Source organism: Peromyscus maniculatus, chromosome 8 (assembly GCF_049852395.1).
Source record: "Peromyscus maniculatus bairdii isolate BWxNUB_F1_BW_parent chromosome 8, HU_Pman_BW_mat_3.1, whole genome shotgun sequence".
Taxonomy (NCBI): Eukaryota; Metazoa; Chordata; class Mammalia; order Rodentia; family Cricetidae; genus Peromyscus; species Peromyscus maniculatus.
The window spans coordinates 10393120-10407014 of record NC_134859.1 but is presented as its reverse complement, the minus strand read 5'-3'; the positions used below and the strand labels follow the sequence as shown (position 1 = coordinate 10407014).

General features: G+C 42.9%; 1 protein-coding gene across 6 annotated transcripts in view; it reads right to left on the bottom strand.

Moving 5' to 3' along the window:
- Nucleotides 1-13731, bottom strand: part of Glyr1 (glyoxylate reductase 1 homolog) — a 39492-nt gene extending 25761 nt beyond the window's left edge. For 3 of the 6 annotated variants that reach the window (XM_006984671.4, XM_006984672.4, XM_042283586.2), the window contains exons 1-4: nucleotides 13574-13695; nucleotides 12536-12572; nucleotides 11507-11586; nucleotides 177-315 (exon numbers count right to left, since the gene is read on the bottom strand). In XM_006984671.4, coding sequence (XP_006984733.1) covers nucleotides 177-315; nucleotides 11507-11586; nucleotides 12536-12572; nucleotides 13574-13611 — 294 coding nt within the window. In that variant the 5' untranslated portion in view covers nucleotides 13612-13695. Of the gene's footprint in view, nucleotides 1-176; nucleotides 316-11506; nucleotides 11587-12535; nucleotides 12573-12902 lie in introns of all 6 variants that reach the window. The other 3 variants (XM_016003190.3, XM_076577939.1, XM_016003191.3) reach the window with 3 other exon arrangements.
- Nucleotides 13732-13895: the final 164 nt, after the last annotated feature.

Genomic DNA, 13895 nt, shown 5'->3' with positions numbered 1-13895 from the left:
AAAAGGGAGCCTCAGAAAGGTGAGCCACAGGCACAGAGTTCTGGAACCACAGTTGTTCTCTTGCTAGGCATCTCATGGGAACGGAGTGAGTCTGTGATACATTTCATCTGCTAGTAACCATGCAACACGACTCAAAAGCACGGCCTGACACTGAAGGCCGCTGCAGTGTCTCTCACCTGGTCCTTCCCTTTGGCTCTCCTGAGGAACTCTTCAACAGCATCCACAGCTTGCTGGAACCGTTTGCCCTTGTTGATCTTTATCATTTCCTCCTTATGAGCATGATAAGGCTTTAGCTGTTCCACTTTGATCCAGGCACTAGTAGAAAGCAAACACAGAAAGAGTCTGATCCACACTGCATATGCCAACACATTCCTAAGATCTCACCACGGCAAGATTTGAACACCCATTGGTTTGAGCTGGAAACTGAAAGACGTGCAAACCTCATCAACCATTTGTCCCAAACTCTTAAACCTAAAGTACATTTTCTTGAAACAAATAGAACCACAACAGGTCAGAACGTTCCTTAAGTGAAATCATGTTCATACACTTTATTTTCCCTCTCATCCGCCAGTAGCTTTCCATACCCGGCCACACATACACTGCAACCACAGGAGAAGTCTGTAAATAGTCTGCTGTTTTCAGTGTACAGCATGAAGGCTAAGGATACCTGCAAGCACTGTAAACCATGGCAACACTTTCACACATGGAAACAACTGCTGCTGATCAACTACTTTTTTGTTTGCTCTTTTTTTGAGACATGCTCTCAATACATAGCTCTCTCTGTCCTAGAACTCACCATGTAGACCAGCCACTCCTCCTGTCTCTGCTTCTTGAATGCTGAAGTTACAGGTATGAACCACCACATGTGGTTTAGTCAACTATTTGAACCAGACTTACAAAATTTGTCCATCACCCTAGAGTCAGAAATGTAACCAGGACTAATGAAATACTTTTTTTTTCTTCTTTTTTTAAAGGCAAAGGCTTGGGTTGTAGAGAGGGTTGGTTCATTGGTTAAGAGCACTGGATGCTCTTCCAGAGGACCCTGGTTCAATTCTCAGTACCCAGGGGATCTGGACTCTGCAGGCACTGCACACACATGCTGCACAGACATGAAGGCAAAATACCCACCCACATTAAGGGGGGAAAAAAAAAGACAAGGACTCATGAACTCCTGATTCTTTTGCCTCCACCTCCCAAATGCTGGGATTATAGGTGGTGCTAGGGCCTGAACTACCTATCAACCAAGAACTCTATCTCAAATGCAACATCGAAAATTTGTGTTTTTTAGATATCTGCAACCACTGAGCCAACATTTGTTCTTAAAGGATGGTATCCATGGCTACTAAATCATACATACATATGGTTTGGGATGAGGGCAGCTCACAAATGGAGGCTTTAAATGGCATTCTTCTTGAAAGGCAAAATGAACTCCTCTAATTTTTAATTTCAACTGTCAATATGTACCACATTAAAGTTAAAAAAAAAAAAAAAAAAAAGGCAGTCAGCTGCTAGTTCTGGAGTATCTGGCCTGTCATGGCTGTCATGGAACCTAGGCAAGTTTCTTGCAGTAGGTTTCTGCAGCTTCCCTAACTGATGTTCTGGATTCCAAGTGCAAATGAGAACATATTACAGGCATCAACTGTACCTGACACGGTATTGGTTAATTTACATGTTTTCCCCTGTAATAATCAGAGGGTCTCACAGCATAACCTTCAGAAAAAGTGTGCCAGGCTAAGGATATAGAAACTGGGTTACAGCACTAGCTGAAGTTTCTTTCCTTAGAAAAAGCCAGAGAATATTCACCCATAATTGCCAAAGTTTTTTTTTTTTTTTTAAATCCACCTCCATCTTCCTGCACTCCGAGTGTTGTGTGAGCAGTTGTGAGGATGGGTCAAGAACAAATATGGTAGCCCTGAGACCTCAGCCCACAAGTTCGAGACAGCACACTAGGGCAGGCATGGTATCTATGGCTAAAGCAAGTAACACACAGGGACACACTGGTCTCTGGCACATAGGGACAACTACAGCAGTGCAGTGAGACGTTTTCCAGTGGCCAGCTCAGCTATAGTTTGCAACCTGACAAGAGAGCCACGACTCCAATCTACAGGGAGAACACGTGGACTAAGATATTGACCCTCTAATGCTGCCCAGTATGTCCCTAGGGACACCAACCCCTACCCTACCTCTCACTGTATTTACAAAATTCTAAGGACAGAGGTAATGACTTAGTTCTAAGATCACATGAGTGTTAGGGATGAAGCCTAAAGAGTCATGGTTCTCAAGATCCACACTGTCCATCTTTCACAGAGCTGTAAAACTAGGTTAGGTGCTCCACAGGCAATAATCCATTCACTCGCCTTTATCACCGACATGCCTGCCTCCGTCCACCAAACTCTGACTCAGAGAAAAAGCAAAGGTGAAGACTTCTGTGGATGAAATGCCAACAAATCAGCCCTCATCTTTTTGGGTGAAAATGTTTTAAACAAGAGTTCTGACTTCTGTAAGAAGGAAGAGTACACACAAAATTCCACTCACTTTCCTGACAGGACTTTGAGAAACTATAATGAAATTCTCTTCGATACAATGATCTTTGAAATATTCAAATGAACTGACAATACAAATGTGACTTTGAGAGGATAAAAGAGAGAAATATTAATCTACTCAGGAAATCGGCCCAGTGTCAGAGAGGCCTCCTGCCTCACCAGAGTACAGTCAATAAAATGCCACTCACCAGAGCCCAGAAGGATCACCTCTAGAAAGCACACCACATTGGAATCACTTCAGCCATCCAAAAAAAATGTGATCTATAGCGGTCACATCGCAAAGCCCTGTCTGCTTAATGACATGGTGCCTTTTAGCTGGAACCTCAGTAAGACTTCTAATCCTGGAGGAACAGCAAAGCAGGTATGAAATTGGTGCCAGTAGAGGATACCTTCCAGCCATTTTTAGAGGGTAGAAGGCTTGCTAGCCAGTGAGTGGAAAGGTGCCAAATAAAATGCTCAGCTAGGTAACTATTTGATCTTGTTTTAGTTCATGCGTATGGATGTTTTATCTACATGTATGTTGATATACCATGTGTGCCTGGTACTACTCATGGAGACCAGAAGGTGGTGTCTCTAGAACTGGAATTATAGAAGGTTGTGAGCTGCTGTGTGGTGCTGGGAATCAAACCCCGGTCCTCTGGAAGAGCAGTCAGTACACTCAACCACTGAAGCATCTCTCCAGTCCCTTGAGTGGGTAACTTTTCAGCATTAAAAACAAACAAACAGGGGCTGGAGAGATGGCTCAGTGGTTAAGAGTACTGGCTGTTCTTCCAGAGGACCTGGGTTCAATTCCCAGTGCCCACATGGCAGCTCACAACTGTCTGTTACTCCAGTTCCAGGGATCTGACACCCTCAGACCAATGCACATCATATAAAGTTAAATAAAGTATTAAAAAAAAAAAAAAAAAAAACAAACAAACAAACAAACAAACAAACAAACAGGGAGGGGCAGGGTCTAGCTCTGTATTCACTAGACCCTTAGTTTTCATTGTTGAACAGGCTAGCTTTCAAATGCAGAGATCTGCCTGCCTTTGCCTCTCAAATGCTTCAATTAAAGGTGTATGTATCACCAGAGCTGGCCTTAAGTTAATTTACTTATCTATTTTTTGAGACAGCATCTCACTTTGCAGCCATGGTTTTTCTTGAACTCAGAGATCTGCCTGCCTTTGCATCCCATGTGCTGGGACTAAAGGTATTCATCACTACACTAACTTTAATTTTGGGAGACAAGGATCTCATGTAGTCCAAGTTGGCTTCAAATTCCCTATGTAACTAAGGATGACCTTAAAACTTTGATCCTTTTATTTTTACTTCTCAAGTGCCAGGATTATGATCATAGGTGTGTATCACCATGTCTGATTAATGTAGTGATCAGGATCAAATCCAGAGCATTATGTAGGTTAAGCAAACACTCTACCGAGTTACAGTCCTAGGTCTTGTGACAGCATTTTAAAGACTGTTCTCTTTTTTTAGGGGAGTTGGTGGTGGTACGAGGATGAAGCCAGGGCTTGCACATGCTAGTCATGTGCTCTACCAATATGCTGGACTCTGCCTTACACAGCTCTTTTGTTTACTTGTAGTGAGCTGTAACCTGTGATTGGCCTTACAACCTTTTCCTAGGATTTAGAAGGAGCTGTACCCATTCAGACCACTTTGTCATAGATTGGGAAGTCAAAAAATATCAAGCTCACCCAGTTTGTGCCTAAAGTACGAAGCTTTACTTTTAAGTTCAAGGTAGTTAATTACACACTGTTTGTGGTAGTAAATGCTGAAAAACAAGATAACTGGCAATCTGTGAGGCCACCCAGGTATCTGTTAAATTTAAAAAGCAGAAAGAGCTACACAAAAGAATATACAACTTCTTGATTCTGTGTCTCTGGGATGGCACAACCCAAGAAACTAGTCTACCTGAGCTGGGTATGTTACTCCCAGCACTTGAAAGGCAGTTGCAGGCAGATCTCTTGTGATTTCCAGGCCAGCCAGGGCTATAATAGTGAGACCCTGTCTCAAAACCAAAAACCAAACCAAACCAAAACCAAACAACCCTTCCAAACCACAAAAAACAAACTCCACAAAACCCAACAAAAATGAAACTAGTCAGGCATGGTGGCGCACACCTTTAATCCCAGCACTCGGGAGGCAGAGGCAGGCGGATCTCTGAGTTTGAGGCCAGCCTGGTCTACAGAGTGAGTTCCAGGACAGTAAGGGCTACACAGAGAAACTCTGTCTTGAAAAATCAAGTAAGAAAAGAAAAAGGGGGAAGAAACTAGTTTTCCTGAATGACTGAATGAAAGAAAAAAAGAAAAAAGAAAAAAGCAATTGCTTCATTCTTTTCAGATTCATTTTAAAAACCATTAACAAGAATCCAAAAATCAATTGTAAAGGCCTTTTTGTAGATCATTCCAGCGGCTCAGCAGGTGCTGCCCTAAACCTCCTGGCTTAGAGTTCAGCTGTAGTGGGAAACTCAGCCTGGATGCTTGTGTGAGTACATCTGACATGACTGACAGCATGTTCCTTGGTGTCTTGTCATACTTCCTACAAACTCTTCAAATGGAAGACAGACCTGCCACTAAGCCATTCCCAGATCACTCCACTTAAATAAAAATTTCTGTACTTTGGAGCTGATTTCTCCTTAAGTGAAAAACCATACGACAACCTCACACATGCGTCTCAGCCACGGCTTAGATACAAAAACCTGGGCTGGAGTTTTGAAATGGAGGCACACAACAATAGGACTGGATGGGGATGACATATAAAAAGACAAAGAGGGGCTGGAGAGATGGCTCAGAGGTTAAGAGCACTGACTGCTTCTCCAGAGGTCCTGAGTTCAATTCCCAGCAACCAAACCACATGGTGGCTCACAACCATCTGTAACGAGATCTGGTGCTTTCTTCTGGCCTGTAGTCATACATGCTGTATACATAATAAATAAATAAATCTTAAAAAAAAAAAAAAAAAAAGACAAAGGAGCAGAAAGCCTGTATCAGACTATATGGGTCTCCTTCTCTATCTGGATGTGTGATACTAGTACTTAGAGGCTGAAAATGATACATGTCATCTCCAGTTTTAAGCTTTTTAGAAATGAAGGCACCAGGAAACACACACACATACTCACACAAAGGCAATATGGAAAAGTCTCAGTTCATTTCAAGCAAAGTTTACCTTAAAGACACCAACAAAGCTAAGCGTGGCTGTGCGCTCCTGTGATTCCAGCACTTGGGAAGTGAAGGAAGGAGGATCAGGAGTTCTAAGCCAGTGTGGGTTACAAGAGATCCTGTTTCAAAACTACAAGAACAATACAACATATCACCATCACTACCACCACCACCACCAAAAGAAATCACCAAAAGACTTGCAACTAAGACGGATTTAGAAAATTTTGTTTCTAGAACTTGGTGTCCTGCTTGGTTTTTATTGTCAACTTGATACAACCAAGCATAGATTAGATCCTCCTCCTGAGAAGAAGGAGAACTCAGATCAGATTGGCCTGTAGTTTCTGGGGGGAAATGTCTTGACTGTTGATGGGGAGGACCCAGCCCCCCCGTGGGCAGTGCCACAACTGGGAAGTTGGTCTTGGACTGTATAAGAAAACTGGCAGAATAAGCCAGCACGTAGCATGGTTCCTGTCTGCCTTCCCTCGAAGATGGACTGTGACCCAGAGGCATAAGATTGAAATTGTGTTTGGTTGTGGTGTTTATCACAGCAACAGAAAACTAACCAGGGTACTTGGTAACATCCTCAAGTGCCAGATGAGGCTTTCTAGCTGTGCTGCACTCATTAAGCAATAGTTACTGCTCCCCTATGGGCCAGCTTCTCTAATTCTATTACGTGACACCTGTTCACTCACGGCACTGTCATCAGCCATGGAGGGAGTTACTATCTGCACATGAGCTGTTCCTGTTTTTGGGAAGGAGAATCTAATCCATTCTATTCACAACAGCTACCATGCAGCCCTGGCACAGGGACAGGTTGTGCCAATCAAATATCCAGAACATTGGACCTCACTACTCACTTAGCTCAACTCTCCAACTATGAAATGGTGTTAGAAGTAGAAGAAGTAGATTGGTCAATGCCAGGTGAAAAGAAAAAGGCATGCTCACACATGCTCTTCATCATTAACCACAGATTTTAGTACCTTACACCTTATACCAGCCAGGCCTGGCTCACCTTACATGTGGCTTGATGTAAAAAGCTTCTGAGTCTGGGGTCCTGGACACCTTACCATTTAAATTTGCAACCCCTGGCCCTCATGTGAGAAGAGTCAGAAGACCACCCATGCACTTCCTGAAAGCAGAGGGGAGAACTGGCCATAAAGATTGCCATGGAAACAGAGGTCTCCTGTCACAAGCTTTTAAAGGAGAAAAGTCTTTAGGGCCTTTCCTTGATTTATCATCATTATTCTTAAAGATTTATTTTAATTTGCTGTATCTGTGTTTTACCTGCATGTATGTCTGTGCACCATGTGCGTGCCTAGTGCTCATCAAGACTAGAAGGGGGCATAGGATTATATGGAACTAGAGTTACAGACAGTTGTGGGCCCCATGTGGGTTCTAGGAATTGAACCTTGGTCCTCTAGAAGAGAAGCCATTGCTCTTAACCACTGAGCTATCAGTTTAGTCCCTGCTGTAGTATTCTTGAACTGGTGGCTCTGAGTGCCTGTAAACTAAAAGAACACTTTCTCATTTTGCTATCTCCAGCTAGAGATCAAACCAAAAATTTTCAATAGTGTGTGTGTGTGTGTGTACACATAGACCACGGTGCAAGTATAGAGATTGGGGGACAGTTCTCTCCTTTCACAATGTGGGTTTGGAGGACTGAGCTCAGATTATGTGGACTGGCAGCCAAGTACCCTTATCTGCATTTGCCAGCCTGTATTGATCAAAAAAATTTTATTTTTTAAATACATAATTTGTTTTTATTTTTATGTTCATTGGTGTTTTGCCTACATATTATGTCTTTGTGAGGGTGTCAGAAACCCTGGAACTGGAGTTACAGACAGGTGTGAGCTACCATGTAGGTGCTGGGAATTGAACCCAGGTCCTGTAGAAGAGCAGCCAGTGCTCTTAACCACAGGGTCATCTCTCTAGGCCCTGATCAAAAAATTTTTAAAGATTTATATTTATTTACTTATTTGTATTTGCATGCACAAGTGTGTGGAGATGTCAGTGAAGAGCAGAAGGTGGCAGATCCTTTGGAAGTAGAGTTATAGGTAATTGTAAGCTACATACCACAGGTGCTGGGAACCATCTAGCATCTTCTAGGAGAGCAGCAAGTGCTCTAAACTGTAGAGCCATCTCTCCAACATTGGATCAATTTTTAAACTCTGTGCCTCATCTCTTTTTACATGAGTAGCAATCAAGGACAGACTTGTCCAAGGTGGATTCTCATACTCTGATTCTTGATGTTTAACTGTGGTCATATGGTATAGTTAATAAAGCTATGCTGAAGTTATTTTTCCCTCTAGATTTTAAAGTAAATGGGGAAAGTTGTGTCTTGGAGAGCTGAATCCATGTCACTAAGTCCTGTCCTCAACATGGAGGCCTAATGAGGTAGGTTTGGCCTTCTTTTCCTAACTGTGGGATGCCAATATAATTTGTTCGATGATTTGGTAAGAAAGGAAAGGAAAAGCCAGATGTCTAAAACTTTAGGATCATATTATATATATCTTATATACATACACTTAAAATTTTTGTTTTTTATTTATGTGTATGTGTGTGTACCATGTGAGTTAATGTGCACCATATATATATATATATATTTATATTTATATATATATATATATATATATATATATTTATACACACACACACACACACACACACACACACACATATACCCTTGGAAGTCAGAGGGTACCTGATGCGAGTGCTGGGAACCAAATCCAGTCCTCTGCAAGAGCAAGCAGTAAGTGCTGCTAACTGCTGAGCCACCTCTCCAGGACCATCATAAAATATCAATAATCTTACTCAAGAGGCTATGTATATACTCTGCAATAAAGGTCCTTGCTATTAGTTCATGTGTCAACTTTGAAACTGAGTATATCTGACTGAATCCTATGTTTCTCAGGAATGTAATAGCATGGGGTGTGCCTCATTCACTGGGCCAGGGTCCAGTCACCAATGAAATCAGCAACACAGGATGAGCCAGGATCACACTTACCCTTATTCCTAATGTCAGCATTAAAGGTTCCACCCCAGCCACAGACATATTTGTCCTTTAGAAACTAGTTTTTGTCTCTAAAAAATTTAGCTATCATTTGTCTATACCACCTCCAAAGTGATTAACTTCACATAGGAATCATCGTGCTGTGCTTGAACAATCACACAACATTCCATTTGAGGTGTCCCTTGCAGAACTCCTGAAGGCCACAAGCTGGTTCCTAACTCCTGACCATGCTTTTTTTTCAGGCTTTTCTTTCCCATAGTAAAGAGCCCTATTCTTCTGACACGTCCCTTCTCTGGATCTTGACTAGCTCTATCTGGTCTTCTGGGAAACATAACTAAACTGCACACAGTTTTCCTGGACAGCCACAGTACAAAGGTGGAAAAATGTATCTTTTCATGTTAGAAGTAATGCTGTTTTTCCTCACAAAGCATTCCCATATGAGGATGGCTTAGAAAGGTGAAATGGCTTGCTTAGATCAGAGAGCAGGCAGAACCAGTTATCTGATACATGGTAGGCAGACAACACATTCAAAGCTATTTCCCCAAGTACTCTGCTGCAACTACCTAATCTGGAGATCTCACCTCCAGAGATAGTACACTGACCCTAAATAAACCAGCCTTAACAGAGCTGAGCACAGAGGAAGCTGTCCTTAACAGCAGTGCTGCAAACCCTTATCACTTGTCTACTGACCACCAAACAAATAAACAAGCACTTGAGTCCTACAGTAGGTTTTATCTTTTGGGAAATACTGAGTACTGAACCCAGGGCTTCATGAATGCTAAACATATACTATACTACTAGCTTTACCCTGAGCCCTTCTAAAAATTTTTTTTAATGTGGAACTCCAGCAAAGGAGCTAAGAGGCTTCAAGTCATTTAAAGGCATTGGTTTCCTTGTATCTACTTGCTATGTACCTACTCGAGAGAGCTTTTGTTTAGAAATCACACCATCACTACCAGCACTGGGTTATTATATATGCATTCAGCATATACCTTTTCTCACTGGGTACTCAAGTTTATGCAACTTTGATTTCCTATGTTTTACTTAGTTCTAGTGTTTTATTTACACAGAGAAACCACTATATCCTTCTAGGATTTTAGCATTAGAAAAAAAAATTACCAAAGAATGGCTTTCAGACCTCAAATAATCTGAATGACTTCCCACATTTCTTTTAGATATGTTTAATTTTTCATTTAGCCACCCTTAAAGTATGGCTAGTACTACTGCCTGTGATTCCCTAGCATCAGTTACCCCAGGCAAGAAGCTTCTCCTTTCCCATAGCTCAATAGGATCTACACTGCCTTTTCATTACTGATCATCCAAACTCTATTCATGCTTTGCAATTGGATTCCCATCTTGTCTTCCATCAGTTTTTCAAGACCTTGTTGTTCTCCACTGACTTCGCCCTCTTTCATCATGTGTCCTAGTTACCCTGGTTACTCTGCACACTATCCCAGCTGCACTATTCAATCTCATTCCCTTACTGAGCTCCACAACATTCACTGTCCTAGGAGTTCCTTCAGCGTCTAGCACTATGGAATGTAGACTTATATGCAATATAACTAACACCTGTTTTTCTTATCAGGATAATCTTCTTTAAGTAGTCAATGGCAATAACACTTTCCTTCCTTTCTGAGGCAGGTGGGATAGTGGTGGTAATGGCAAGTGCTATACCACTGAGCTATAGTCCAATCTCAATGCATGGCATTGAACAACATTCCCGCTTCCACAGGCTCTGCACTTACAACTTAGAGTAATCTTCCTTGAAAACACTGCCACCACAAAGCTGGTAAGTTGGCTGGTGAAAAGAAAATGGGGGCAGGGTATATCTGTATTGTGAAGGTCAACATACTATGTAAACTGAAACCTGCTAGAGCACTCTGACACATAAACTCCTGAATGTGAGAAGCAATCTGTAAGGTACTTTCATATATAATACTAAATGTTGCTTTTAAGGAACTAATATTTTAGCCATTAGTGTTTTTAGCAGGAAAAAAAAATCACATTTTTTAAACTTAGTAACATTTTTCTTTTAACTGTTATAAATACAAAAGCAAATGCTTAAAGAAATCAGGTTACCTAGCCAGAATTAGGCAATCATCTTGTACTGAGGAGAACAAATCACTACAAATTCAAGTTAATACACACTCTTCCCTCTGTGTAACTTTTTAAACTGCTTTCTGTAATGTCAAAGACCCTCAAAGTAATGGTTCTAGATCCTTCCAGTTCAGCACATACTAGGAAATAAAGCTTTATAATTACAATGACATAGTAATTACTGTTACTTTATCTTACAAATGGGAACAGGATTAAACAAATACTTTTATCAAATAACATCTTAGCTTTCACTGTACCTCAGAAACAGACCACACTACATGGTCATTAAAAGAAAATCAGCTGGGCATGTAGTTCAGTGGTCAATGGCTTGTCTAGCATGGGAAAGACTCTAGGTTCCATCCACAAGGCCACAAAATTTTTAAAAAAATGATGAGAGAAAGAAGCAAACAGGAACTCTTGATTAAGTAAAGACAAGACATAAGAAACTACTTCAACGTGACTATAATATGTAGAAAGCTATGAACTCTGGTTCTTGCCTGAGGGACATTACTATTGGCCGCAGAATAATTTTTGCTAGATTAGAAAGAACAGCCCCCTCTGTTTAGGCAGAAGCCAGAATGAGGTGCCATTTTTTCACACACTGCAGTGAACCTGAACTGAGGACCTTAGAATAGTCCAAAGCAGCTCAGACTCAGGAGAACAACCACAGGCAATACAATCCCTCAGGGAATACTACTCACTGATCTTCTGTTCCAAAAAACTTCACAAAGAAGCATTTCTTTCCACGTGGTTTCTTCAAGTCCTTGGGTGGATTAACAATCTGAAGGATAAAAGGGAAAAAAGGTATGAGAACACAGCAGTCTACTAGAAAAGTATTTGTCATAGCTCTAGCTAGGCTGGAAAAAAACCAGATTTTAAAAAGAACTATGTCCCAAAAGAAACGAAGGCTTTCTATTTGTCCCGTATCTGGCACTTTTCTATTGTGAAGAAATGTGCAAATATTCCTTAAATTCCTTAAATTCTTCCTTTAATAGCAGCAATACACTCATAGCTAACAGGTAGTGTATTGTTTAGTAGATACAGCTTTTACTGTAATGGGTCCTGGTAAACAATCAGTTAAAACTAACAGCAATATCACCCTTACCCCCATGTGATATGTAATCAATGAAGAAACAGAAAATATTCTTCAAAATACTTTCAGTGCAACAAGAGTTAAGGCAGGAAATGGTGGAAATAAAGGACCACTGAGGCACAGGAAACACCGTATTGAAAAGAGTCTACAGACATTTCCTGGATTCCTAGCAAGACTACAAAACCAGAATGTTTGGAAAGCTATGATGGATCACCTCTCAAAAAATCTGGAATGTCAACTTCTGCAGATATGCACTAGAGCAGCACATATGGTAGCAGGGGAAGAAGATTTAAACTTAGTTGGGACAAAAATACTTTGGCTTTTCACTAACCTACATTTAGACTTTCCTCTTCCTGGAGAATCTGTTTCTTCTTTCTTAAATTTAAGTGTAATGGTACATTCTGATTACAATTGATTTCCAAGATAAAAACAAGTTTCACAAACCATCTCTGACTGAAGAAAGATGTGATTACTGTGCATTAAACATTTTGATATACCTTTCAAAACCCAATGATAACTAGAGGTAAAATACATAAGTTTTATCTGAAGGAACTCATTTAGAGACTGAGGGAAACAGCATTCTCCTACATCCTTAACTTCAACTTCAGTCTTCCTTTAATAGCAGCAATACACTCACCTTTCCCGGCCAGGGAGGATACCGGCCCAGTTTCCCCCTAGAGAAAATAATACAGAGTCAGAACTTGCCCTGGAAAAGCCAGTCCATCTCCTTCAGCCCACTCAATAAGCAATTTATGCTCCTATAACTCTAGGCTGGCACTTTCAAGGGCCACAACAAAAGCAGGCATACTGGAGCCTTTAATGGGCCTTCCACAGCTCGGCTCAGGACCTTCACACATGGAATACAGAACTATACATGCATGTGCCTGATGTCTGTGCATTCTTCCACTGAGAAGGAATACAGAGTAACAAAACCATTAAGAGTCATTAGTCTGGGGCCTCCCAGTGACAGGGTTAGAAACAGTTCTTTCTCTTTGTAAACATACTTTCCCTAAGTCTGGTTTCATTCACCACAAGATCGGCCTTCCTTTGACAAATGATCATGGAAACCTTCCTCTAGGTCGGGAAACTACGCAGCTTCAAGGAGACAATGGTCAGTTTTGATCTGGCTGTTGTCGGAGACACAAGGAACAGAAGGAGAGGCACTGGTCACCGCCTAGCCATCATTTGTAAAGGAGAAGTCCCCCTCCCCTCGATTTCTTCACGGGGCAGCGCCCGGCACCGGATTTCGCCACTTGGAGCCTCGAGCCCACGTCTGTCCCATCGGAACGCGGGTTGGGACGGCTCTGTCCCCCGCGAGGCAGCCTCTCCTGCTTTGAGAAGAGCACCGGAGAGACCCCGGGACTCGCGAACCCGCGCGACAGCGGAACTCGCTGCACTGGCAGCCAGCGTCCGGGCTCCAGAGCCGGAGCCCTCCCCTGGGATGGCCTCAGGGTTCAGAGCCCGGACCGCCGCGGCCACCCTCGGCCTCGGTCCCCCGGGGACCGGACAGCCCCTTCCGCCCAAGCGTCGTTCGCAGCGCGGCGGCACCTCGTCTTCCCAGCTCTTGGCCGCCAGGAGCAAACGATAAAGCTACTTCCGGGGCAGCCGCCAACCCTGCAACCAGGAAAAACAGCTTCGCGCCGTCGTTCCCTCAGCCCTAGCCACCGGGACTCACCACACCAAGTCGCCGAGCCGCAGACTCACAGCCGCCATCTTACCACCCAACCACCGCCGCCGCACGGGCAGCCGGGAACTTCAGGTCGCCGCGGCACCGCCCATTGGAGTGGGCCTGACCACGTGACGGGGGCCTGCTGTCATCCGCCAAGCGGATGCGCTGACGTCACCGCGCCGCTGGCGCTCATTGGGTGGTTTGGAGACACGTGACTTAAGCGCCGCGCTCTCAGCGCGTCGAAGCCCGGAGACTCCAGGCTCCTGCCCCCTCCTCCCTCCGGCTCGTGACAACGAAGCGTCCACGGTCCAAAGCAGCCGCGGCGGAG